This window comes from Agelaius phoeniceus, chromosome Z (genome assembly GCF_051311805.1).
Source record: "Agelaius phoeniceus isolate bAgePho1 chromosome Z, bAgePho1.hap1, whole genome shotgun sequence".
Classification (NCBI taxonomy): Eukaryota; Metazoa; Chordata; class Aves; order Passeriformes; family Icteridae; genus Agelaius; species Agelaius phoeniceus.
The window spans coordinates 57,355,432-57,383,380 of NC_135303.1; the positions used below are offsets into that span (position 1 = coordinate 57,355,432).

At 39.5% G+C, this 27,949-nt stretch overlaps 2 protein-coding genes across 5 annotated transcripts in view; both read left to right on the top strand.

Moving 5' to 3' along the window:
• Positions 1-391: 391 nt before the first annotated feature.
• Positions 392-7,228, top strand: QNG1 (Q-nucleotide N-glycosylase 1). The gene is made up of 4 exons (XM_054651987.2): positions 392-846; positions 1,827-2,086; positions 5,435-5,630; positions 6,521-7,228. The coding sequence occupies exons 1-4, from the start codon at positions 510-512 to the stop codon at positions 6,751-6,753; spliced, it is 1,026 nt and encodes a 341-aa protein (XP_054507962.1). The 5' UTR covers positions 392-509; the 3' UTR covers positions 6,754-7,228.
• Positions 7,229-7,848: 620 nt separating this feature from the next.
• Positions 7,849-27,949, top strand: part of KIF27 (kinesin family member 27) — a 29,871-nt gene continuing 9,770 nt past the window's right edge. The window contains exons 1-10 of one of the 4 annotated variants that reach the window (XM_077171589.1): positions 7,850-8,295; positions 9,672-10,066; positions 12,082-12,282; positions 13,660-14,588; positions 21,458-21,601; positions 24,633-24,821; positions 25,343-25,518; positions 25,884-26,017; positions 26,553-26,708; positions 27,706-27,911. In XM_077171589.1, the coding sequence (XP_077027704.1) occupies positions 9,769-10,066; positions 12,082-12,282; positions 13,660-14,588; positions 21,458-21,601; positions 24,633-24,821; positions 25,343-25,518; positions 25,884-26,017; positions 26,553-26,708; positions 27,706-27,911 (2,433 nt within the window). In that variant the 5' untranslated portion in view covers positions 7,850-8,295; positions 9,672-9,768. Of the gene's footprint in view, positions 10,067-12,081; positions 12,283-13,659; positions 14,589-21,457; positions 21,602-24,632; positions 24,822-25,342; positions 25,519-25,883; positions 26,018-26,552; positions 26,709-27,705; positions 27,912-27,949 lie in introns of all 4 variants that reach the window. The other 3 variants (XM_077171588.1, XM_077171590.1, XM_077171591.1) reach the window with 3 other exon arrangements.

The window sequence follows — 27,949 nt, forward strand, 5'->3', positions numbered from 1 at the left end:
AATGCAAGTTAACTAAAACAGGTTCAGTTTCTCTGGGTGCTTCCAACTTGTGTATGTATTCAAAAGGGGTTTTGGACCGTCTTTCGTGGGGTGTTTTTCTGTTTTGATCGAGAAAAAGAGCTCAACAACTCAACAGCACATTTTTGTTCGTTCCTCAGTCAGGTTTTTTTTTCTTTTTATCCGACTCTTTCAACGATTGGAATCTTCCGGAAAACTTCGCTGCTATGAAGCTGAGTCTGCCCACCGCTCGCGCCTGGCGGGATTTCACGGGGCTACTCCCAACATGAGCGCGCCGGCCCAAGCGCTCCCGGGCCTGGCGTCCGTGCTCGGCCCCGCCCCCGAGCACCGCCCGGGCCCCGCCCCCGCCTGCGCCTGCGTGCAGCGGCAGCATCGGGGAGCGGGGCGGGGAGCAGGGCGGGGCCGAGCAGCCGGAGCCGCTGCGCGGGCGCGCCCCGCGGGAAGAGCGGCGGAGAGACTGACCTCGGCAGTGTGCGTGTTTCCTGCCAAGCATGGAGGTGTTCCCGTCCCCCCTGGAGTCCGCCAAGTTCATAGCCGAGCACAGCAAAGATGTCTCTGTGGACGAGGAGGGAGCGCGACGGGTGGCGGAGAGCCTGTTCGACAAAGCCTCGGCAGCGGAGTTCGGGCTGGCGGGGTGGAAAAGCCTACACGAACTGAACCCCCGGTCCGCCGACAAGGAGGCTGTAGACTGGGTGTTCCTGGTGGACACCCTCAACTTCTCCTTCTGGTCCGAGCAAGAGGAGCGCAAGTACCTTGTGAAGTACAAGGATAAAACCTACAGCGGCTACTGGTCGCTGTGCGCCGCCGTCAATAGAGCCCTGGACGACGGTCAGTGAGCGCCGGGGAAGCGTGGCCGGGGCTGCGGGCGGGGGGCGTCGGAAGCCGAGCGTCGTGTATTAAATGAAAGCGGCGCCTCGGAACTGGGACACGCTCTTGGGAACTGCTGCTCCCCGTGTCAGTAGCTGTGTGTGTGCAGGCGTCCCGTTGAGCTTGGGGAAGGGAACTGGAAGTGCTTTCAAAATACCCTTGTACTGAAACTACCTAACTCTTGGCTGTATCTGGGCTATTTCTTCCATTCAAGAGACTTTAAGGATTGCCAGGAGTCAGCTGTGCGTGACTTGGGTTATTTCACATGTGTTCTTAAGTTGCGTATTTCCATGGCAAATGAATAAATGGGGCATAAAGTGAGAATCCTCTGGACTAATCAAATGCCAGTGTCTAAAGTAAATCTGAAAACCCATGTGCCCCTCAAACCAGTATTTTAAAGTTTCGTATTTAAACCCAGTACTTTAGCACTCACTCTTTTTGCTGTTCTCAGAAAAAAAACCCAACCGTTAGTAGACACAGATGAAGGTTTTAATTAATTTTCTGCGTAGTTATTTAGTAAATTAAGGGGGTATTAGCATTAAGACACTTTTTGTAAACACACAGCATGATTAGGATTCATGGGAAAACAGGCTATTCTGACTAAACTAGCTATATACTGACTATATTTGCTAGTGTACTATGTAAACATCACACTTAAAATATGAAAACTAAGCAGTTGGGGAAATTACATACAAAAAGTAACAACAGTTCTATGGTTGTATATTGGAAGTTTGCTGTAGAAGAAAACATTTTATGCACTCATAAATTTAATTGTGAGCAGCTCTGTGGATGCGGTTATTGCTGAAAGCAAAGGTGGGTTTAAGAGTTGATGGACTTCTTAGATGTTCCTATAGAAGTTCTTTCCTTTAGCAGACCACTGCACTAGGTCTATATGTTATGTTATGTGATAGCCTAAATATCTTATTTTCACTTTTCTGAAGGAATACCTATCACCAGTGCGTCCTATTTTGCCACCATGACGGTTGACCAGGTTAGGCACGTATTTCGCTCTGACACAGAAGTGCCTTTGCCCTTGATTGAAGAAAGACACCGGGTGCTGAACGAAAGTGGAATAGTTCTGTTAGAGAAGTTTGGAGGATCCTTCCTCACCTGCGTTAAAATGAGTGAGAAGAGTGCTCAGAAACTGCTACATCTCATACTGGAAAATTTTCCTTCTTACAGAGATGAAGCTGTATTTGAGGTAAGCTAATTCTAAAGATCTGGAAAAAAAATCCTTCTATTTAGTAACAGTAAAACACACTTGATAGTCCACAACCAGTCAGGACAAGAGTCCTTTTCTTTTTCCCACCAGAGGAGTACCTTTTTCTCATATGCTGTCTCTTTATCACTTTACTGTAATTTATTTTGGTATACTCTGAGTTCCCAGTTAGATCACACTTCCTTTGTACTCCTTAAAAATGCATAGTATTTGAGATAATTCCTGCCTGAAAAATGGGAATCCTTAACCTTCCTCCCACCATCTTGTTTTTCTTTTACCTTAAGGGTCTCTGCAGCTAATGAAGGAAGTGAAACTCTGGTAGAATTAATGCACAGCTACTGGGACTCCACTCTCTAACGGCTGTTGATTCAACAGGCATTAGTCAAATCACTATAGATTAGAAGTAACCCACATTTTTACAAATTTTGACAGTATACTGAAGCATTTACTGAAAGAAACTGATAGGAATTAAGCAGGGATCATATGATATTTTTTGTCTCCCAGTTTTCACCTATACAGGCATGGTTTTCATTTAGCACCTGTAACTTATGTAGCAGCTCATGTGCTCAGTTGCATGTGAAGTAGTACTCTGTTGTTACATCATTAAATCAAGACTTTGTTAGTGACAGTACAGCCTATACTACTGGTCTGTGCAGTCTTTTCAGCTTCTTGGAATACCAGTCACTGAAGCTTTGAACCTATTGCATTTATTGCCCTTCAGTAGGAGGTGTCATTTTATTTTCTTCTGTCTCCTGCTGTGAAGCAAAATATATTTACATAAAAAATCAGAGGTTCTTTTGAATTAATTTTTGAAGCTACTGGTTTTGTTTATTTGGGTTTTTTTAACATAAAAAGTATTTTTTGACAATTTTTATGATCAAAAAGGGAATATTTTCTAAGTAAAGTGATATTTTCTTATCTTTATAGTGACTGTATTCACTGATGTTATATCTTTCATGAGATGATGATGAGTGCTTTATAAAGCAAGCCTCCTTAAAAGCAGCAGCAGACTACAGAATGAAAAGCTGTTCCAAAATGATCCCAGACCGTAAGCACTGACTTAGTAATAAAGCCTGTTGCATGAATATGGAAGCTTTTTTCTGCTTTCACTAAGCAAGATGTGTATTTTGAAGTGGTGACATGGATCATTATTTTTATGGCAGCAGGTTGAGCTCTCACAAGTAAGACTTCTAAAGGGCTAGGAGGGAACTGGAAAGATGGTGAAATATCCAACAGCAAACCAGTGCTTTTCAGTAACTCTCCAAAGGAGAAATAGATATAAGTTAAGTCATACATTAGAATCATACTATCAGACCGCTACAGCTGACCTTCTAGGGAAGCTTTTAAAATTAGCACAATTATTTGACTGTATGTTTTTCCAAATACATATACAAAATACTTTTAATAATTACATATGTAATCCTAGAAATTGCCAGTGTTAGTTTTCCTGAAAAAGAAAATGCAAACCAAGAGCAAAATCTCCAAAACATTTTTTTCTCTTTGGTGGATAATTCATATTTAGATGCTGTGCTGCATTTGATTCCCAACAGCAGTTTAAGTTTTAGACTATATTGTACTCATATATCCGGGTTTTTGTGTTCCGACAGAGACTTAGTGGAGTCCTTTTTGATCTTCCCCTATATTGCATGTTTTCATCTTTTACTTACCATTCATCACCTGGAACTGAGGTTGTAAAATTCTCATGATCCTATTCTTTGCTTATTTTTTTTAATGGCTGTGCTATCACATTTTTCTCTTTGCCAACACAATACTCCTCCTTTCTTTTAATGCCAGTAGGTCATAATTAGGTATATTCCTTAATATTAGCACATTGTACTGCAGAGAAGATGCAAATGTTCCTGTACATGGTACTATTTCCTGAAAGGCAAAGTGTTGCAGAAAAAAAGATAAAAGAGATAAAGTTGTATTGCCATGTTGAAAAAAGTTCCATTTTTGATAAATTGAACTATCTTTACAATCTTTCACAGACAGAATCAGAGACCAGGTAAGGGTTTAAAGGACTATACCATAAGTGGGTCCAACCTCCCTGCTCAAGCAGGGTCATCCCCAGAGCACATGGTACACGATTGTGTCCAGACAGTTCATGTGCATTTCCCAGGAGGGAGACTCCACAATCTCTCTAAACAATCTGTGCCAGTGCAGTCACTTGCACAGTAAAGAAGTTTTTAAGTTCTTCCAATTTGACATGTAGTATCATCCACCTAGTGATTTTCCCTGCTTTCTGATAAATAGTGGGAAAATTTACTCAAAATGCTTCATAGTCCTTTTCACATTGAGATTTTTTGTATAAACTTAATGTGTTCTGTACAACAAAAAAGTTAACAATGAAACAATGAAATTATAAATTTATCTGCTCAGCCATGAGTCCCAATATTTTTTTCCTAATTAAGCTACAGCATGAAATGAAAAGTCCGTTCTAATTCCACCTTCCTCTTCTCTTGTGAAATGGTGTGGTCCTAGAGACAATCAGTACTTTACTACTGGAAAATTCCTAATGCTATGAAAGAATGACACTCTTGCTTTGGGACATAGGAGCTATGATAAAATTTGGTCTGTTAATTAACTTCTTGTTACCACTTCTTGTGTGATGTTTAAGGTGGTGTTTTGTTGTTTAAGGTACAAAATCATGTATGTTCTCTAGAAGAAAGTTTGTGCATCTATGTCAAGTATAGAATGAGGCATATGGAAGGCAGGAGTTTTGAGGATGTTTTGGAAGTTGTTCTATGAAATGTAGTTGAACTTCCCAGTATTTTTGGAGAATATCATTCAAGGACAAAAAATCTGATTTGCTGTCAGGAATAGTTACAGCATCTTGGCAGTAAACAAAGAGGAGCATTCATTAAGTTTTCACCAGAATTCTATTTCTTTAAGAATAAAGATAAATGGATTAACAAAATGTTTTAATTGTCTAGTACAATACATGCCTATTATGCCTCTCTTGTCAAATTAAAAGGTTGGATGTACTGTAGAGTTTCTGAAAATTAATGTTGCTGTTGTTCAACTACAGTGTTTACCAAGTGGCAGTAAACAACTGTGAATGTGTTCTGAGATCCAGGCATATTCTAAACAATTTTTATTTGCTGCAGTAACTTTTATTATGTTACTTTTTTATTTCAGTTTATTTATGAGCATTCCACATAATCCATGTTTGCAGTTTGATATTGTTTAGATTTCAAGATATTTAAGAGTGTTGCAGTTTTATTCTGTTCTAGTTAACTAATGTTTGCTTAACAATATGAAATTGTTAATGTGTTATTTGCTATATTTATTGATCAGGCACTTAAACAATCCATAAATTTCTTTCTTTAGAAAAAGAAGGTGTCTTTCTACAAACGGGCACAAATACTTGTGGCTGACACATGGAGTGTTTTAGACGGCAAAGGAGATGGCGCTTTTGATGATATATCCAGTCTGACAATATTTGCTGACTACAGAATTCCACAAGTTCTTGTTCACTTAAAAGCAATGAAGTATTCTGAAAAATTAATGAAGAAACTACGTGAAGGTTTGTCCTTGCGAATATCAAGTAATCTTACTGCTCGATATTGTAGACTAAGGCTAGTTCTAAAATGTAATATGTTGTCCATGTAAGGGTTATGTGTCACTTAATGATTAATATATGATTATAATTATAACATATATATAGGATTTAGTTTTTTAAGCATGGTTTCATCTTCCCAATACCTACTAACCATGAATTTTAGTGAATAAAAATAAGCCAATCTCTTTTGCACTGCAAAATGACTGTCTTTAGATGTAGAAGTGCTATTATGCAATTTCAGAAATACTCGGGAAGATAAACAGATTAATGCAGTCGCCCATGAACTTTAAAAGAATGGCCATACGTGTATTTATCTCTTTATGCATATCTGTATAACTAAATAGACCTCATAGACATTCTATCCTTCCATGAATCCTAATGAAAAGATTCCCATTTAAACAATTCCACTGTTTCTCTTTACATTCAGTTCCTTTGGGGGGTTGTTTGTTTTCAATTTTAAAATCTAAGTCTTCAGTCATCCTGGTAGAAAATACACTATGAAGTATAATAATTATATACTAAAAAGAATACTATAATAAAAAACTATATTTTTTGTCTCTGTAAGCAAAGAAATAATCATATGATTTGCAGTACACACTGCTCCTAAAGCAGTTCCTTAGAATACAGGCTGTTGCTTGAATTTAATGGGAAGGAAGCTTCTAAGTGCAGTATAGTAAAATTAAAGTAACCATTAGAAAATGTGTAGCAACACTGTTAACAGTTGCTGGGTAAGTCGTGAGAACTAGAACCCTAGAACAGAATAAATGTGAAGGGAAAAAAAATTCACAAATTTAGTCAGTCCTTGGCCTCCTGTCTGCTCCGTATAAACGGATTGCTGTCTCTTGTGTCTGCAGGAACACTTTTCCAATCTGGAGACAAAGAAGAGGTAGAGATCCGTGGCTGTTCTATTTGGTGTTGTGCATTGATTTGTAAGCACCTTCAGGAGCTCTATCAGAAGAAGGGTCATGATATGCATGAAAAAATCAATGCAGTTTTACTCGATTATTATCTTTGGGATTATGCCAGAGATCACAGGGCAGAGATGAAAGATATCCCGTTCCACCGAGTACGGTGTATATATTACTAAGTCCAATCCAACAGCTCTTGTATTGCTGCCTTATCTTTTGAACTTGCTTTTTCATATGGTGATTTGTCATGCACTAATTTGGAATTGTTAAATCAAATGCTTGTTTTCTAGTGATGTAGTAACAATGTACCTTTTTTTCTGCATTGTTTTATTACGTTTTTATTACCTTTCTTTTAATCTTTTGCTTGCCCTGATTGGAATTAACAGTGTAAACTTTGCAGGCAACTGATGTTAAGGTAGGGTTCATTACTCCTGCTTTGACCTTTGTATTGGTGTATGTGGCTACCTGTGTGCACAGCCAGATGTGTGTGCAGATCCTGTGGTGTACCTTGGTGTACCTCAGCCCCTCCCCATTCCTGCCTGTCCCCTGTCATACCTGCACAGAGGTGGCAGGTGCCTGGCAGATGTTTTACTGCTCAGAGATGGAAGTGTAACCCGTCCAGTTGTCCAATAAACAGTGCGGTGACAGACGTGCCATGGGGGTGTGTCTGTGTTTTTACTGCTAGGGGCGAGATGGGGGGCCTCAGTCCATGCAGTGAGGGAGGTGGGAAGGGAGGGGAGGAATCACAGAATCACATAGGTTGGAAAAGATCTCTGGGATCATCAAGTCCAACCTGTGACCGAACACGAGTTTGTCTACTACTGAGTGCCATGTCCAGTCTTTCCTTAAACATCTCCAAGGACTGTGATTGCATCACCTGACTAGGCAGCCTGTTCCAATATTTAATCACCCTTTTTGTGAAGAAATTTTTCCAGATGTCCAACCTGAACCTTCTCTATCACAGCTTGAAGCTATTTCCTTTTGTACTGGCACCTGTTGCCTGTGAGGAGAGGCTGAACGCCATCTTGCTACTCCTACCTTTCAGAGCAGTAAGGTCACACTGAGCGTCCTCCAGGCTGAACAGCCCCAGCTCTCTCAGCTGCTCCTAACACCACTTGTGCTCCAGACCCTTCCCCAGCTCCGCTGCGCTTCTCTGGACACACACACACACCCCTCACCGTCCTTCCCGCACAGAGGGGCCGAGTCCCGCACAGAGGGGCAGGGCGGGAAGAAGGGCCGGGGCTCGCGCCGGTCCCGCCGCTGGGGGCGCTGTGCGCGCGGCGGGCGGCGGGCGGTCGGCATGGCGGCCGTTGCCTAGCGAGGGTCGCAAACAGCGCGGGCCGCTCGCCGCCGCCTGCCCTCGCTGCGGCCCGGGCCCGCGGCACGGCACGGCCCGGCGCGGCACGGCACGGCCCGGCACGGCACGGCACGGCGCGGCACGGCACGGCACGGCCCAGCACGGCACGGCACGGCACGGCACGGCACTGCCCGGCCCGGCCCGGCACGGCACGGCACGGCACGGCACGGCGCGGCGCGGCACGGCACGGCCCGGCACGGCACGGCACGGCACGGCACGGCACGGCGGCCTCCGGGGCGCTCTAGCGGCTCCCGACCCTCACGCGTGATACGATCCCGGCCGCTCCTTAGGTTTGGAGACGTTGCAAACACGGAAAATCCGCTGGGCCGCACGCAGAACATCCCTGCAAGAGAAAAGGTTGCCAGTATGTTTGCCTCTGCCCTGTGGCAGCCGCGGGCGTCGACACCCGAGTGTCTCTCTTGCCTTGATGTTTTAGGAATGTTTCATATTCCCATGTTCTTTTACAAAGTAGATCCTTAGGAAATACTAATGTCCCTAAATGTCCCTGCCACACCCGGGACATGGTTTGTTAATTTGTTTGTTTAGGAATATAACTTTAAAAAGAGAGTAAGAAATGTTGGCACTTAAGAGCAGCACTTGCTAAGGGGCATAAAAATAATGCACCCAGATAACTAAACTCAATTATCAATCAAAACGTGTTTTCAATCTGTAGTTAGTACGTTTATATATCTGTTTCTGATTGGCCATATCCGTAATGATACAAGTCATTCTCATGCTTTGTTTATTTGTTCTTGTGCTCAGTCAATAAAATGAGGCTTTTCTTTTTTCAAAGTTCAGCCAAATCTTCAAATTAAAAGGAGTAAAATGAAATGCAAAAGCTCTTCTCTTCACTGCCATGAGATAATACTGTTTTAAGCTATTAGTTTTCAACAAACCTGAATTTTGTGAGCTTAGATGATTTCTGCCAGTTCAGTAATGCAGCTTTCTTGAAGACAATGTGTGTGAGGGCACGAAGTTCAGCAAACTTTACCTTCATAACAAAAATTCTCAGAGTTAGCAACAACAACGGAAAATATGTATGTGGGATCCCATGCAGATTTTTGAATTCTAGTGAAAAACAGCTATAAAGAAAGGCAATTCCTTAATATTTACAAGTGTGCTACTGTGCAATGCCTATGCTGTAAGAATGAATATGCACCAGGCAGTATAAGGAACCATGTATGTTAAAATTATAATTATTAATTTAATAATTACATATGTGCCTAAAGTTTCAGATCAAAATCAGAGGAATGTTCTACATGTAGTAAATAGATACATTTAAAACCACACTTCCTTGTGCTTGTTGAGTTAGAAATGTTTGGTGCTTAATAAGTGGGAGAGGGTATGTATATACAACTTTTGGAGAAAAAGGTTTTGTTCGACTGATTTGGGTTGCCTATGCAATATGAATGCAGGAACAGGAAAATGAGAGGATCCATTGTAAGCCTTTGCTTTACCAATAGTGTTTATTAAAACTCTTGCAATATTGTTGCTTTGTATGACTGTGTTATATTCAAATAGGAAATCAGGCAACTTTCAGACTTAAGTCTGCTAACCTGGAAATAAATAGTTGCAAAAATAATTTATTAATTTATTATATAGTTATTAATAGAGCTGCATTTATATCAGGTAGTTTTCAAGATTGTAATATTGCTTACCTGTTCCTTAGGAAATCTCAGCTTTTCACTTCAGGAGATACATTCTTTTGTATTATATAACATGGAAAACTTTTTTTCTTAGTTGCGGACAGCTGTGAATGAAGTGAACAGAGCTGTGGTAACAGATTTCTTCTTGACTATGTGAATACTGAGTGGGAAGCACAGTGGTGGAGTCTGGCATGGAGGAGATCCCAGTTAAAGTTGCAGTCCGAGTCAGACCTCTGCTTTCCAAAGAAATACTTCATAACCACCAAGTGTGTGTCAGATTAGTGCCAAATGCTAAACAAATTATCATTGGAAAGGACCATGTCTTCACTTTTGATTTTGTATTTGGCAAAAACTCAACCCAAGAAGAAGTTTATGCTGTTTGTATTAAGCCTCTTCTAGTGTCTCTGACTGAAGGATACAATGCTACAGTGTTTGCCTATGGACAGACTGGTTCTGGGAAGACTTACACCATCGGTGGTGACCACATTGGTAGGTTATAGAAAGGTTTCTGGTTTATGGAAATTTTTTAATTGGTAAAGAGTGCATCTATGCAAGTTAAATATTTATAACATAGCAGATAATGCTGCATAATTTTAAGGACCAAGGCAAAAACCTGTAGTAAAAAAACCCCAAGCTTCCAAAGTTTATGTGATAATTAAGGTTCTAAAAACTTCTCCATAAATTAGACTATACTAAAAATATATAAGAAAAACACAATTTGTTAGGTGTTCTTTCACATTCCACATTTTAACATGCAGTTTATATTAGAACTTTTTTTTCTGAGATATAGTGGTTTTGAAAATTTTTACTACATTTATCTTACCTTGCAAATGTCTTCATTAGGCACTTAATTGTTTACTTGCTCATTCTGTGTTGGATTTGTTTGCTTTTTTGGGGCTTTTGAGAGAAATTTCTGTGGCATCTGAGAAATTTATGCTTTAATTCTTCCAAATTGGTATAAATAGAGTATTGTAAATATCTTGGTAGAGTCTTCCTTTTATTTAGAATCATAGGATCACTGAACTGTGTAGGTTTGAAAAGACCCCTAAGATCTTAAAGTCCAACCATTAACCCTGCATTTCCAGGTCCACAACTAGGCCCATTCCATTGGTTGACCACCAGTGAAGAAATTCTTCCTAATATCAAATCTAAACCTCCTCCCCAGGTGCAGCCTGAGGTAATTTTTTTCTTGTGCTGTCACTTTTTACGTGGGAGAGGAGACTGACCCCCCTCCCCCAGTTACACCCTCCTGTCAGGTGGTAGTAGAGAGCACTATGGTCTATCCTGGGTCTGCTTTTCTCCAGCTTAAACAACCCCAGCTCCCTCACCTGCTCCTCCAGACCCTGCCTCAGTTCTGTTGCCCTTCTTTGGACACACTCCAGCTCCTCAATGTCCTTACAGTGGTGGGCCCAGAACTGAATACGACACTGGAGGTGTAACCTCACCAGTGCCCAGCACAGGGGGACAATCACTGCCCTGGTCCTGCTGGCCATGCAACTGCTGGTACTCCTCAGGAGGCCATTGGCCTTCTTGGCCACCTGGGCACATGGTTGACCCGTGACCAGCTGCTGTCAACCAGCACCCACAGGTCCCTTCTGGCTGAGCATCTTTCCAGCCACTCTGCCCCCACCCAACCTGTGGTGCTTAAGGGGATTTTTGTGCCTCAAGGGCAGGACCCCACAGCTGGCTTTGTTGAACCTCATACCACTGGTCTCTTCTGCTTATTGTTGTAGTGTTATCACTTCTATTCCCTTCACTAGTAGTTATTTAATGTTCCTATAAGTACCATTGCTAGCTAAATTGTTTTGGTAGTGGATGTCACAGTCTAAGGATGATCATAGCTCTGCAATTACAACCTTTTAGTTTAATGAATATATTTACTAAATTAATACTTAGATGTGAGCAACCTGTTAGTCTTTTGGTAAAAGAGATTCTTTTTGTTGTCTCATAGGCAAACAGCCTCAATAGTCTTGGATAAAGAGCACAGATGATTAATGGAAACATTGTCCTATGCTGACTATGTAAAGAAATGTAGAGTTTGGCCCCAGAGTTCCATGTTTATGAAGAAATAGGAAATTACTGTTAATGTTGGTCATAAATCTTGTCTCACTATGTTACTGATGATTTTGCTTTATATAAGTAGAATTTAGAGTTTCTCAAACCCTTGAGATGTCATTGCTAACCATACTGAGTAGGGATAAAGAAGAAATCTGTACTCTGAGAAATACAGTTTTAAAGCAGAATCCATATTTTTCATAACTTTCTTAACTATAAAATTATGTAATTTAAATCCTCGTACTGGATTTGAATCCTAGTACTGGATGCAAACAAAACTTCTGACACACACAGAAGAAAAAATTACAAAAATCCTTGTGAACAAGGAGCTCTTCAGATTCCTTAGTGTGTTGCATACTAAATTCGCAGGCTTCTCTTAAATTTCAGTCTTTGTAATTTATGTTACAGAATGACTGCAGTTTTCTGTGACATTTGTGCTTATATTTCAGCATCAGTTCCAGTGGATGAAAGGGGCATAATCCCACGGGCTATTCAGGAATTATTTCATCATATTTCTGAACATCGTAATATTAACTTCCGTGTGAAGGTATCCTATATAGAAGTTTACAAGGAAGAACTTCGAGATTTGTTGGATTTGGAGACCTCTGTGAAATATCTACATATTCGAGAAGATGAGAAGGGAAATACAGGTAGGATTCCAGCTCTCAAATTTGGTTCTTTGTGTTTCAGTTTGTGTCCAAATTATTCTTGCTTTCTCTTGAAAGTGCTTATTCACTGCTAATGAATAAAAGGAAAAAAAGTATTAAAGTTTCAGAATATAAGCTCAGTTCAGCTGTTTGGAAACAGTTTGGGGTTTAGATGCTTGTCAGCAATATAGATGTTCTATTATATGGATGGAAGTGGCAACAAATGATAAAGTAAATAACACAATTATTGTTTCTGCAAGTTCTGTCTAGAAACAAAATAGTATGTGATTATTCACTTGAATAAATATTTTAAGATTAAACCATTGCTTCTTCCTTCAAATTACAATTGTTAAGTCAATTATATTGTAAATATCTGCTCCCCTTTTACAATGAAATGAGTGGAAGAGACCACTTCATTAAGAGAAGGGGAAGTAGATATTTTTAGAGGCTTTGAGATTAATACTTGCCCTGTAGGTATCCTGCTCACCCCATGAAAATGCTAGAAGAATGCACATCAGAGTTATTTTATTCTGAAAGTACCTAATCTGGTTTAGGTTTGGATTTTTTTTCTTTATATTCTAATTGTTGTGTTTAGTCTAGTATTCTTAAACTGTTATATTAAGCTGTCATGGGTTTTTTGTCTGTAGCTGGGAGAAAGCACTAGTTCAGCACAAATCTTGCAGACAATATCGTTGCTTCAAAAGGATCCCTCAATACATTTTAAATTATTTATTTTCTTCAGCACAGTTAGAGTAATCTTCTTGTTCTAGGACGCTTTCCATTTCTCATTAAAAGAAAAATATGATAAAAAATATTATTAGTAAGAGTACTTGGTAGAAGTACACTTACACTTTATTAGATTACTAACATACCTGTCCCAAAGGCCCAACTATCTTTTCTATTCAGAATAGAAATTATTTTCTTAGTACAGGCTTGGAATAAGTTTTAGTAAAAACTTTATAGTTCTTAGTCTTTTTTTTAACTGGCAGAATATCCTTTGAGCTGATTTTGCTCATATTTTTTCTAGGTAGCACCACACTGTAAATTGTAAAGGTAATGTGCAGTGTGCAATGTGTAAATGAGTTGTGTCTTGTGTCTAAGATACTGTTTCAAATGTTATGGCACAATAGACCCCTACATTAAATATCTGCAGGTTTCAGATGTGTTATACCTCATGCTTTGCACATATTGTATCTTCTATTTCTATGGCTATATGCTATGACTTCATAGGTAGGTCATAGCCATAGCAGGCTTGTATGTTTCTCTAATGCACTATTATAGGTATTGCTGTAAACTATTGCTGAAGAATTATTATTGTAAACTATTGCTATTTAGAATTTATTAAATTATTCTTACTTTCATCTGGTTTGGTGTTTGAAGTGATTGTCGGTGCTAAGGAATTCCAAGTAGAATGTGCAGATGAAGTAATAAGCCTGCTGGAAAGTGGCAATGCAGCTCGTCACACAGGCACAACACAGATGAATGAGCACTCTAGTCGATCTCATGCTATTTTTACCATCAGTATTCATCAGAAGCAGTCTGCAGAGTATCAGAATGCTGCACAGGATTCAATCGCTTCAAAGTTTCATTTTGTGGATTTGGCAGGATCAGAGAGGGTAGCAAAGACTGGAAATACTGGTGAACGCTTCAAAGAATCAGTTCAGATCAATAGTGGTCTCTTGGCCTTGGGAAATGTCATCAGTGCCCTTGGAGACCCAAAAAGAAAAAGTGTACATATTCCATACAGGGATGCTAAAATCACTCGTATTCTGAAAGACTCCCTAGGAGGAAATGCCAAGACTGTTATGATAACTTGTATAAGTCCATCCTCACTGGACTTTGATGAATCTTTAAATTCCCTCAAATATGCCAACAGAGCAAAAAACATTAGAAATAAACCAGTAGTAAATTACAACCCAGAAAAAGACCGAATTGATGAAATGGAACTTGAAATCAGATTGCTTCGGGAAGCTTTGCAGAGCCAGCAGGCCCGTAATCACCAGTTACATGACTTAAATGAAGAAAAAGCCCGTATCAGTTCACTTGAGGAGCAGCTCACTCGCCTTCAGGTTCAATATTTCAGTTACAGAAATTGTGTAGATGAAGCCTTACCTTTTCTGGTTGATTTGTATGATGATGTTAGCTTAAGAAGAAGTCAGCGGGACAGGTTGCAGAGCTGGATCACTATGGTACAGAAAGTAAGGAAGGAAGCTCTCACCATCCAGGAGGCTGACACAGGCACTGAGACCAGCCCAGTACCACATCACATTACAATACTTCAGCTGAAGAGGGAACTAAAGAAATGCCAGGTATTTAATTATAAGCTGTTTATTTAAATGACTAAGTAGAAAAGCAATCTGCCAAAATTTGAGCTATATTTTGAAAGATGGATAAAACTGTCACCTGTACTTAATTTGACAATTAAATTTAATTTCCAGCTTTGTAGAATCTCCTTTGGCCAATCCCTGGGATGTAGGTGTTTTGTAATGGATGTTTGAATACACAATCAGTGACAACAGAGATGAGTTGAAGTAATGTTATATTTTCTCTAGTCAGTTTCAAGATGATTCTTGAGGCTGAGCTGTTTTACCTGTTAGATATTTGGTTTTTGCTATGATAGTATGCTAGGTTTGGCTGAGATGAAGGTAGTTGTCTGTATAGCATCCCCGAGGGTGCTGTGTTTTACATTTGTGACGAATACGATTGTAATAAGACAGTAATGTTTTTGCTCTTTCTGAACGGTGTTTTGTACAGTGACAGGCCTTCTGTTTTTCTGCCTGCACCCGCCCCCAGTAAATAGATCGGAGGATGCATGAATAGTTAGAGACACAAACATGAAACAAAGCAGATGACCTGAACTAATCAGAGAGATTTCATACCACATAAATTGATGCTTAGCAATAAAAAGGGAGAGGAGGAGGTTTAGGTAGACTTAGCTGTATTTTGCCCAGAACTGGCTCAGCATTAGTCAGCCTTGGGAGGTGGTAGGCAATAGCTTTTGCATCATCTCTTTTGTTTTATTTTCTTTCTCTCTTGCACTTCATCATCACTTACTGATCAGTTTCTATCTTGACTCACAAATTTTCTTGCTTTCACTTTCCCTTTGCTCTTCCTCTGTGCTCCTAGGAGATGGGGGTAGGGGGATCTGAAGAGATAGCTCTTGTGCTTAGCTACCTCCTTGGGTAACCCATAACAGTCTATTTTGGAACCCAACCTATGGCTCAAGGCTTTCAAGATAATAACAGATTTGATTATAGTGTGCTAGAGTAAACTTATTAATACCTGTTTGGTTAAGATGTTTAAGGACTGTTGCAGGTCATGAAGCTGCATATTTGCTTTGGGTGCTGATTTGTATGTGTCCTTGAATATTTAGATGCTTGATTCCTTTCTAGCTGTAAAACAGCCTCCAAGAATCATTAATGACTATTTTGAGATTTTGCTATTTTGTTTGCTCTTTATCACTTGGTTTTCCTTTGCTTGGGAGTGCTATGACAAAACCACTGTCCATCAGCCTAATCTGGTACTTGGGTCTTACATTGTGGATGTCCCAGCACTCCAAGAACCACGTCATGAATAAAATCATATAAATATAATTTATATATAAATCATATATATATATGATTTATTATTTATATTTTTATAAAATAAAAAGCAACTATACTTTTCCCCTCTTCTTCCCTGAGAGACATTTTGCAGAGAGAGGGGGAAAAGTGGTACCTATCCCTTCCTCTCCTCCAGAACAGTTTTTTATAGTTTTGATGTAGTGGCTTCTGAGTTCCTTCAGTATCCTTATGTAATTAGACTGTTCATACGAATGTGTTGTGATCCCAACATTGATTATTGCTCATAAGGTTAAACAGCTATTTGGGGTTGCCACATGATTTGAGCATGCCAGGAACATGCTCTAAGGTGATTGATCCCTGGGGTGTCAGTATGTCTGGGAGGAGATGGGCAGGAGCACAGGGCCATTGCTGCCCCTGACAGCTTGTGATTTCATATCTGAACAGGCTCATTAACCCCTCAAACTAATACATTATTTGAAGAAGCGAAGGTGAAACACAGTGACTTCTATAGCTGTGTTGGATGTGCCCCATGCCTATAAAGTCAGCGTCCAGTGCCCTTAGAAATGCAAGAGGGTCTGGTCTAAAAGCCCACAAACAGGCTTGTAGTGGTCTGAGACTCAGAAGATGTCTTGGTCTGAGGCCACAGAGACACTAAGCCAGAGACTGAACCCTCAAGTGTAATAGCTGACCTTAAGAAACAGTGGAAGCAGAGATCAAGTTAATAAGAGAAGAGGCAGCTCATACTCAGAGGAGGAGAGAGGAAGAATCAGAACAGGTAGCCTGTTCCACAGCAGGATAGGAAAGCAAAGAGACAAAAATCATGAGAGGCAGAAGCTACCTGGTCCCTATCCATGGTCTAGCTGCAAGATAATGTGTAAAGATTTTGCCTGACAGGATGAACTAATTGCTACCTGGTTGCTCCAGAGCTGGAATAGTAGGGCTAACAGTCTGGAACTAAAAGGTAGGGGAACACAGTAGCTAGGATTCTTTGCTAGAGATTGTGGGACTGACAGAGGGATTGGAAGAGGCTCAGCCACCTCCAGCTTCCAGAGGTGACTCCTATGGAGCATGAAGACAAAGTACTCTCTTAAGGAAGATATTGTCATCCAGTGAGGCATGTGGACTGCCACAGCAGAATATATTTAATTAGGGAATTAGAGGTGGTGGAGGTAATCTTCAGCGACATGGACAATAATCAGGCCTCGAAAGATCCAAACAATGTACAGTCCACACAATCTGAGTGTCTGAAATCTATACAGAACACACAGACATCACATGACAGCAACCTAGTAAGGCTGAATTAGGCTTACTCTGTGGTACCAACTTTGTATAGAACAGTTTGCCAGCCCTAGAGATTTACTGAAAATCTCTATTCCCTCTCCTTGATATGGGCCTACATCTCAGCTGTGGAAAGATTGTTACACAAGGTCTAGAAACTCAAAAGATAATGTGGATAATCTCTTTACCCCCTTGCTTGGGCGGCCAGCATATTGGCTACCATGACCAGGAATTATTCTGCTTAAGGGAAAGGGAGCCATGGGCCCATGACAAATCCCACCCTACAGTTCTATCTGCATGACTGTGAAATGGATATGAGAAGTGGGGCGGTGCACCTATTTTGGTCCTGGAACTTTGCACATAAAGCAGTCTGTACATAAAGGGAGAAGAGGCAGTTTAAAAGGGTCTTCCAGGAAGATTACTGTTCCAGTTGCTGTCAACCAATTCCTGAGATGCAGTAGATCCCTTCCTCTTTCTGATACTGATTCAGTGGACTTACAGTTCTGTGGGTTTGAACCTCATGCTTCTACATTGTGTTACAATCTGCTCTATTCATAAAGGAGCAAAGAAAGAAAGAAAGAAAGAGAAGGAAGGAAAGGAGAAAAAGGAAGGAAAGGAGGGATAGGAAGAACAACAGAGAGATTAAGTAGAAACATACCACCCCTCCATGCGTCTTAATAATGTCTCATAGATCCTCTCCATCTGGTCTTGGTGGTGAGGGTCCCCTGCCAAAAGCATAGTATCCAATGGATTAGCATATATTTGGGCCAAATGGGAATGCCCAGGTGCCTCCCCTGAGGGGGGGCCATGTTTGACACTGTCCCTTGAAAGACTTTGGGTCAGCTGCATCATTTTGTATCATGAACAGTCCTCTGGCACAGGGTCTCGGGAACCCTTCAGGGGGCCCTTGATGAACCTTGGTGCCCCCTTAGCTCCCACTCATGTGAATGTCCCATAGATTTGATTTTCTGGGGTGGGGAAGAAAGCTGAGCTAATCTGCACAGTGGAGGATGCGTGTTCAGTGCCTCTGACCAGAAGTTTTCACATGCACCCAAAACCCTCCTCCCCCACCCTTTGGTGGGAGGAATTTTCTTCAAACCTGGCAATAGACAAGCCTGGGGCCATGGCCTCCACCCTGAACCCACTGGGCTTGGGTCTTCGTGAATGCTCTCCCAGCCTTATCCATTACTTCCCAGGCCTGAGATGCTTTAACCAATTTTCTTTTTTTTTCACTTTTCTTCTCTCGAATAGCCTTAGTCACAGAAGGCTATTGAACTCACAGAGTTTCCATCAGGAGGCACATTCATTCTGGGCTTTGGTGGTGCTGCTTCATTGTACAGTTTTGCCATAAAAGGCAAAAAATCGTTATGACAATGTTTAAGCCATGAGTGATAACATTTCAGTCTCTGACACCATGGAAGGACTGTGCTGGTCTGTTGTAGGATCATACAAATATTCTTGTAGCATAACCTGGACGTCTGTACTGAGTGATCACTGTAACCAGACAGAACCCACATCATGGACTATATAAATTCAGTGGACATTTTATGGGTATTTTACAGGACTAGTCTATAGACTAAAGGAATGATATCTGTGCATAAGTCAAAGGATGAGAAGGGAAGAAAGGATGGTTAATAAGGTTGCATTGGATAGTATGGGGCTTGAGCATGACATAAATGGTGTGGAGTATGAAGTGGGGGTTGTATTAAGTCTGGCCAAGATGGAGTTAATATTCTTCATAAATGCTTGCAGGGTGCCATGTTTTACATTTCTGACTAGTACAATTCTGATAAAAGACCAGTGTTTTAGGTCTTGCTGCAGAGTGTTTGCACAGCATCAACGGGCTGACTCTGTCTGTGACACCAGTGAATAGATAGGGCGGTGTGCCCAGGGACAGGAGGAGCACAACCAGGCAGATGACCTAAGTCAACCAAAGAGATATTTCACATCATATGACGTACTCAGAAACTGAAAGGGGAAGGAGGGGGAGGTAGTTATGTTAGCTGTCTTTTTGCGCAGGAGCTAATGGACATCAGTCTGCCCTTTGGAGGCAGAGAGTAATTGGTTTTGCATTAATTAACTACCTTTGTGTTATTTTCTGTGTTCTTTCACTTCACCTTCACTTACTGTACAATTTCTGTCTTGACCCACAAGTTTTCTTACTTTTACTCCTCCTTGGGACTGGGGGCTTGGAAGTGAGGGAGTGTACTTAGTTAGGTAAGTTAGTTTTCCTCTTAGTTAGGGGGAGAGTTTTCCTCTTAGGTAGAAAGAAGAGAAAGAGAAAGAGAGAAAGAGAGAAAGAGAACTTTCCTATCTCTTGGAAGTGTGTACTTAGGTGCATATCCTCAGCAGTTGTCCTGTGAACCCAGAAATTGTTTTGAATCTTGGGAAGATATTACTTCGTCAGAAGCATTACAGATATAATTACAATACAGATATTTTCAAAGCTATCAGTGAATTTACAGATAACCCGGGGACTAATTTTTACAAGTTTTGTCTCATATTATCTAATACTATGTATGTAATATGCTAGTCTGTCTAATATTACAAAGTTACAGTCTCATCTCTTATCTCTTAGCAATTTCCTAAACTGTATTTCTTCAGCTATGGTCTCACAAAACCTCCTATATTTCCTTTTCCATTACTATGCCTTTAGCTAACAGAGTTTCTAAACTATTTGCAGATTTCTTTGTCTAATCACTTTCTAACATTTGCTTTTGTGTTAAACATCAACTTTTGCTTTTTGGTGACATCATGCTTCTTTATGGTTTTCCAAATAAGGTGAAAACTTCTAAACATATGGGAGTCTTAGCATGCAGATACACCATGAGGATCCTGTCATATCACTAGTGCTGATCAGCTGTTTCTCTCACAGTAGATAATAATCCTAGAGATGACCCATGGGGAGAAGAGCTCTCAGCCTTCCGAGAGCATGTCTCCTAACAGAACTGACACATGATCAAATAAATAATTCTTTTTGGAAACATCCCCATATACATTTAGGAAGTACTTATATTGGATGTGCTGAGTTAAAATGACTCTTATTTGTTGACTGTGAACATCAAAAGAAAAGAAATGCAGGTTATTGTACAGTGAAAATCATCTCAAATCAAAATTAATAACAGATTTTATTTCTTAAAACAACGATACACCAGTTGGATTCTGAGTGAAGTTCTGATGCCAGATGAACACCTCAGAAAAACTAATTTGAGTTTTGTCACGTGTGGAAGGAGGCAGTGCTCCAATAAGTTAGAATTTTGTAACATCAACCCATTTTTAAGTTTGATACCAAATTGATAAAGCTATAGATCATTGTCAGGCAATTGCATAAACAAATTTTGTCTTTTCTTTGTTCACAAGAAATCTAAATCACAGCTTGTTTTCTTCCTTCTTGATTTTCTTGTTTGAAAACCTCTGTTTACCTGGTTCAAACCTCTGACTTGTTTGAAACCTCTGTTTCCCTGGTTCAAAACAGTGTAAAAGCTGGACTTAAACTTAGCTCGAACTCTCTTCCCCCAGGGAGTATGCCATCCACAGCCAGGTTAGAGGAAGGCTAAAATAAATGGGACACTACAGACTCCAGAGCAGGGTTTGCATATGGACAGATTTAATAACTAGTAGAGGACCTGTTCTTGTCTTTACATACACATTTCTTTGCTAGCAGCTATTGTTTCTTGGATAATGCTGTCTTGCATGATATTAAAATACTGAATTGGCTGTAGCTAACACCCAAACTCATTCATATGTCCACCACCAGGACTCTTGGAGAAAAAAATAGGAAGGGCAGGAATGAGAAGGTTTGTGGGTTGATGTAATGTTTCAGTACTGTCTTTGGCTTCTGCAAGCTTTCTAGAAGACTAATAACATTTGGAAGCCTCCATCCATCAGTATAAATTCATTCACAAGAACATATGAACAAGCATTCTTGTGTTTTCTTTAATCTTTAAACTGTTATCCAAGTTGCAGATTGAGGACAGCTGTTCTTATTTTTTCATTAGAGAAGTATATTAATCACAAGATGCTGTGATCTTGTAGCTACATATAACAGCATACTAAAGATAATAATTGAATTTAATATATACTTCAATAAATTAGGTTTGGTTGTGAGTACATTATCGCCTTGGGAAGAATGAAACTTGTCAGAACAAAATCAATAGATGGAACAGAAGTGAAGAAATAGCTGCTAGAAACTGCAGATAACCACTTAGACAATTTGCTATACATACTTCAAGACTTTGCAGTGCTGGTCATATCTTTTAACAACAAATGAGGTTTTATTTTATTGTAGGAATAATAAAGTCCCTTTTGCCAAGCTGAACTTTTCTTTTATTATCTAGCAGGTACTAGTTATGGATGAAGAACTATTTAGCCAGAAGAATCATGAAGTGCAGATACTGCAGAATCAGATAAAGACATTACTACAAGAAAAGAAAGAACAACAGGAACTTTTAAAGGAGGCTCAAGAAACACAAAGATTACAGGTATTTTCCCACTGGCACACATTTATCTGCACTGAACCATCCTTCTACCATGTGAATGCATTCAACAGTCCCTCAGAATTTTTTTTACTTATTACCAGTCAATACTGGGGACATTTTGTTTTAATTAGAGCTGTTTTACAGAATGAGTTGGGTGCTTCTAGTGGATGTATCACAGTAATATGATATTGGAGACTGTATATGAACCTAGCTGTGCCAGGAGCCTCCTGCATAACTAGAAGTGAACCATTCATGCTCTCCATGCTTCCTGAAGCATAACACACAAGTCTCTCCCCAGATTTGTATCATTGTTAAGGAGTTTCAGGACAATTAATAGATCAGGATTTGAAAGATGATTTTAAGACTTTGAAAAATGCTTTAGAATTGAAAAAAGACTATATGGATCCTATAGAATGCTTGAATTGAAAAGTTGTGTAGAAACTTATTTTGTTATAGCTTTATTAAGAGTTAGAGTATTGGCTCCTTTTGACTTTATAAGACAGAATTCCATCCTGATGTTCTGATCATTTACCATTAGAGAAAACTGAGTGACACAATGGAAAGCGAGGTAATGACAAAAAGGCTGCTTGCCTCTTTCCTTCTGTAGATCTTGAATTTGCTAATAAAATTACAGTGGCTAGTACGTGCATAACGTGCATCTAGAATAGTTAATATTCTGCTGGTGTTGCCAGACATGCCGATTACAGATAATTTATTATATGAATTTTTAAAAGAGAAAAGCATAAACATGGATAGTTAGTGCTCTTCTCCTTATCATACTTTTTCTCCTTTTTCCATTTCCTTTCTGATGGCTTGGGGAGAGTCAGTGCATTAAAGGTAAGTAAACTAGTCATGATCTTTTTCTTCCTTCTGTACTTTCTTTCTTTTCTGTCACTTCTGGCTAGATTTTTTTTAGCCTGCACACCATAGTGTCAACTTACACTGTGATAATGCTTATATAAATTTTGGAGGATACAAGGTAGCTATCACAGTGTAGATAGAAGGTTCTTTCAGTATCAGAGACAGGAAGGAAGCTTGAGAGCTTTCAGGCACCATTTTGGCATTTAGTTCACTAAACTGCCACTTCTGTTTAAAAACATACAATGTAAAGCAAGTGCTTCTGTCAAATTTTACATTGTGTTCACAGGCATATATAATTTAATGGTACATGATAGAATAAGGACTTCTAGAGTAGCAGGTATGAGGTAGGAGGTAAAAAATGTTTATACACATATGTATTCATGCAATGGGTATTACACTGTGGAGTTGTATGTGCAATTTTATCAGGGACAAATAGTTTCAAGGTGGATCAGTTAATATGATAATATGATTTAATTAATTAATTAATTAATTAAGAGTTAATCCTCTTAATATGATATTCATACATATATTCTATTTTCTATGGCATAGGAATAATATGTATTGTATTCCAACACAATGTCAACTTGTAAAGCATTGTTTGTGTTTGGAAGGAACTTTCAATCTAAGACAACAACATAAAGAATGAATAAAAATGTGTTACTCAAAGTAGAAGACTGCAGAATGTATCGTGAGCTATATTTCAACTTCCCTGTTGTTGCTAGGCCAGATTTTAACCATATTCAAAAAGAGTCAAAAATGATAGAGTGAGTTGAATAATGGATATAATCTTGGCCTTATGGACGAATCAGTTTAGATAACATAAGTTATCTAAGTACTAAGTAAGTACTTTTGAACAATGTATGGAGAATGCTGTAGAAGAAGCAGTTAAGGTCTCCAAACTAGCATTATCAACAAACCTGAGGCTGGGTGGAAGAAAAAGTAGGAAGTGAACCTGGGATCATGTATATGTTTAGTTTATTAATACAAGTAATCTTTTAAGTGGAATTGTACAAAGTGGAAGAGGAAGCCCATATACATGTTTAATTAATAAGACTCAGACCATAAGTTTAATTTGAAAATATTTAATTCTCATTTTATTCCTCCATAAACACACATATAAAGCAAGCATTAGCTCCTAATTATGTCATCCACTTCTCACTAGATGGCTGGATAGGCTAACATAGCTAAACCAGGTGTGCTGAGAGAGAGATTTCAGGTCAGAGTCACAATTTAATAGAAAGGTTAATATAAATGTAGTGATACACATTAAAACTGGCTTAGACCTACAAAGTCAGATTACAACCTGCCATCCTGTTGGCCAAGGTGGTGGTTGCAGTCCTATCAAGTGGTGATTACAGTCCTGTTGAAATGATGGTTGCAATCAAAAGTGGTGGTCCTGTGGAAGTTCTGGGCCTTGTCTGGATCTGTCCAGGAGTGATGGGGGTTCCAAGTTCCCAGTTATGTATGGTCAGGTTCAAGGGAGAGTATTCAGCACCTCTCCTAGGGTGGACAGTTGCACAATGGGAATGATGTAATCCTGAAAATCATAGGATATTTTTGGGAATCCTTGGTGGTCTAAGTTGTTACAGCTGTCCATTATGGTGGTGCTGTTGAGCCATTATGGGCCATTGGCAGAGGCGACCCCCTCAGGATGGGGGGGGGGTCATCGGTGGGACTGTGCTGGTGTTTCCCCAGAAGGAGTTAGCACTGCAGAGTCATTTGTGAAGAAAAAGAAACCCTCCACTCCTCAGAGGGTTTGGCTCTCTCCCTTATCTCATTTAACACCCAGCTTGTAGCCTGAGGTGTCAGCTGGGCAACTGCTGGGCATCTACTGCAAACGACCCATCATTAACAGTTTGTCAGAAATGACATAGAATACTCAATTCTGTTACACCCCACACTGGCACTCTCTCTGCAACCCAGGACACTCAGGTAGGTCCTTCTGAACAAAAAAAGTGTCTAAACTTTATTGGATTGGGGAGTGGGAGTGGGGAGGGGATTCTGAGACTGATGATATGTCATAGAATTCCCAGTTTGTTGCAGAATTTGCCTGTGCCTTGTGCAATAATTTAGGGTCAGTGGGTGATTTACAAGATTCATGACCTTTGTGAGGAAGTTGAGGATATGATACAGTGCTCAGTTTTGCTTTTGCTTTATTTTTTTTCCCCATGAGATTGAGAAAATGGTGGAACAGCACATAGTCATTGATCAGCTAAAATTGAAATTAGAGGAGTTTACAGATGTGAAAGCTTTAGATTTCCCAAGTGCTTATGAAGATGGGCCAGCTGTCATGGCATTTGCTAAGAGGGGCTATGGCGTCCCAGTAACAAAAAACCTGCCTTCAGAGACAGAGATCCAAAAGGTAAGGTCTACCCAGATTTTCCCCTTTTTACTTTGTAATGATTATAGGCCAATCATTAGACATGACATGATAACATATGATGTCTTCCTCAGATACTGCTGCTTAACTTCCCACTGAAAAACTAGTTTTGTAATATTTGTTTATGCCACAATTATCCAAAATGTTTAGGCTTAAAGTTTCCACCTACAAGTGCTATGGCTGATGTTTTCACCCCCCCAGCTGGTTTTCTAGGGTCTTTGAGGGTTCAAGTTTGAAACATTAAAAAAAATGAATTTTATTCTTACCAATATGTTGAGTACATGGGATAATGAATTGCTACCAGTTCCCTCTTTCACATTTGGAATGACTCCTCTAGGTTCTTGCAAAATGTTTTGTTACAAAGGTACTCAGAGTTATTATAGAAAACCTGTGTAATTGCTTACAAGCTCAGGTGGTGAAACATTTTTTAAAATATGAGTAATGAATTGCTAAACTATTGCAAGTATTTTTACCCATCACTATTTTTGTGTGCTTTTTGACAGGGGTATACCAGGCTCCCCATCTTGTCTCTGGCCCAGATAATAGCAGAATTCCATATTCGCAGGCAGATTAGACTGACCAAGTTAGAAGATCAAGATAAAGTCCTTCACTGCCACCCCTCTGATCAGAGTGATGAAGAGGAAGACAATACAGGCAGCGAAGAGAAAACCTCCTATAAGTAATTTTTTTGTTGTTCTTTAACTTTTGTCACAGAAAAATGTATAGCAAAGGTAGTACTAGTGCCTAATCCTTCCATGATACTCTTACAGTGAACCTGTGGGACCTGGCCATACTGCAAAATAAGTTTAATATATGTAGGTTTAGAAAAGATTGCATAATCCTTGCTTGTGGGTAAGAATCTACCTTGAATACTGGGGGATTGGGTGATGGAGTGTGTGGGAGTGGTGTGGATGAGGAAGAAGGTAAGAATGCTTTTGTATGTTTGAGCTTCTTCTCTGTTAAGATCATCTACTTTGCATGATGCTTAAAAAAAAAAAAATCCCTGTGCATTTGCAGAGTAGTATGTTTATTGTTCTTTCATAGGTGTTCCATAAACCAAACATGGACACAAAATCATACTTCTCTGTGCTTCCTTCCTGATGTAAGTGACATGAACTGTCCAGTAGACAAGCCTGATGTGTCCAATAAATCTGCGCTACAAACCGACACAACTACAGGTATGATGGGAGTCATTAGAGCAAATCTTACTACAGTATCAGAATATGAAATAATGGCTTTAGCACATGTAATTAGTTTTCCCAGAAAAATATCTGCATTTGTTACAAATACTTTTGGTTATAATTCAATGTAGGTTTTCCAATTTCTGTTTTTCTTTCCCATTCTGAAACTGATGTTAGTAACCTCTAAGTAATGCCTACTAGCCAGAAAGCAGTTCACTTATCAAAAAGCTAGTCACATATGAATCTTTAGTACTGCTTCAATGAAAGAAAATGGATGCTATTATCTTACCAAAAATAATGAAGTGGTTTCTGGAATATTTTCCAGACTTAAGGTCCTGAAATGCAAGTGCATAGCATCATTTTTTTTCCTGTTTACACACATGGCAGGGTAGAATACCCTGCTTTCTTCTCTCTTTTTGATTCTTGTACTTCATATGGAAGAACTGCACACAGTCGATATTGCAGAGCACTCCTTTTGAGTACAGCATCTATTCCAGATTTTATAACTCTATTTTGCTTTGTTTTTTTCAAGGTGAAGAGATTGACAGCCTCCAGAAAATCCATGTTTTTAACATGCAGAAGTTAAAGAATTCAGAGTTGAGACTTGCTAAGGCTGAGCAAAAAATAAGAGAACTTGCGCTTAATATCAAAAGGAAAGAGGAACTTATTAAGGAGTTAGTAAGAACAGGTAACTATCTACTGTAGGAATACTGGATACTGTAGGCAATTAAGATGTTCTGAAATAAAGGAAAAGGCACTGAAAACCAAAAGTCCTGTATGTCTTAGTTTTTACATAATCATCTTAGACAAAAATACTTTTAACAACCTAAAAATCCATAGATTTTGCTAATTACTTGCTGTGATCACACTGAAAATTTTGATTACAGCCCACTCTGCTATGAAGATTGATTGTTAAATATTTTTTGTGCTTTGTTGATTATTGCTTTTATCCAACAATAGTGTAATTTTTAATGTATGGTTAGTGCTATCTCTTTGTAGATGTGTATTTGTGACATAGTATCTGGGATTGGAGAAAAGATACATGATTGTATCTTCTATATGCTATAACAGTAGAGAAATGGGAGTCAGAAGTGGATAAAGGAAAAAATCAGTGTCCCTGGTAGCATACATCCCTTACACATCTGTCCTGATAGAGAAACTAGCCTTGTGATGACAGGAAGGATCTCTTTCCTCAGCCCCTTCAATCACACTCTTTTTTTTGTTTACCTTCTCTTGAGGTGGTCTGAGAAAGGTTCTGTGCCATCCCAGATTGCCCGAATGGGACAAGTCACAGAGTAGAAACACAATCCAAGATCATATACTAATTATTAAGCTGAAAGTTGAGTAATAAATTAATGGCATATTTTTCTGGGGGAAAAACAAAATTATTAAATACAGGATAGCCATTTTGCCAAAATCTACAGTAGGCAGAAGAATTTAACTCTGGCACTCAGATGGCACTTTATTTGGTGGCATGAGGTGACTCATGAAATGTTCAGATTTAGGACTCTCTTTATGGCCATTTCAGAGTTAGAAGGGAACTGCAGGTTCCTTTAGTGTTGGAAAATGTATCAGAAATTACTGACTTAGCCAGAATAAAGTGAGTAATATTTCCACTCCAGACGTATTACATTTCAACTGATTATCATGTTGGTTTTAAACTATTTGTATATGCTGTCTTTAAGGTAAGGATGCTCAGTCTGTAAGCAGGCAGTATTCTTTGAAGATAAGTATACTGGAGCAAGAAATTGAGCAGGCCAAAAGAGAACTGGCTGAAACACAAAAGCAGCTTCAGGAGCTGGACAGTAAAGAGCTGAGAGATATTCCTGAGAAAGTCATGTTACAGAAAGAGTGCCAGAAGAAGATGGAGGCAGCTAAGTTGAAAGTGCAGGTATTTCTGATCTGATTATGATGATTTGCAAATCTCTG

Coding starts and splice junctions, on each gene's coding strand:
- QNG1 (XM_054651987.2), top strand. CDS start 510: ATGGAGGTGTTCCCGTCCCCCCTGGAGTCCGCCAAGTTCATAGCCGAG. Junction 847..1,826: donor CAATAGAGCCCTGGACGACG/GTCAGTGAGCGC, acceptor ACTTTTCTGAAG/GAATACCTATCACCAGTGCG. Junction 5,631..6,520: donor AATGAAGAAACTACGTGAAG/GTTTGTCCTTGC, acceptor TTGTGTCTGCAG/GAACACTTTTCCAATCTGGA.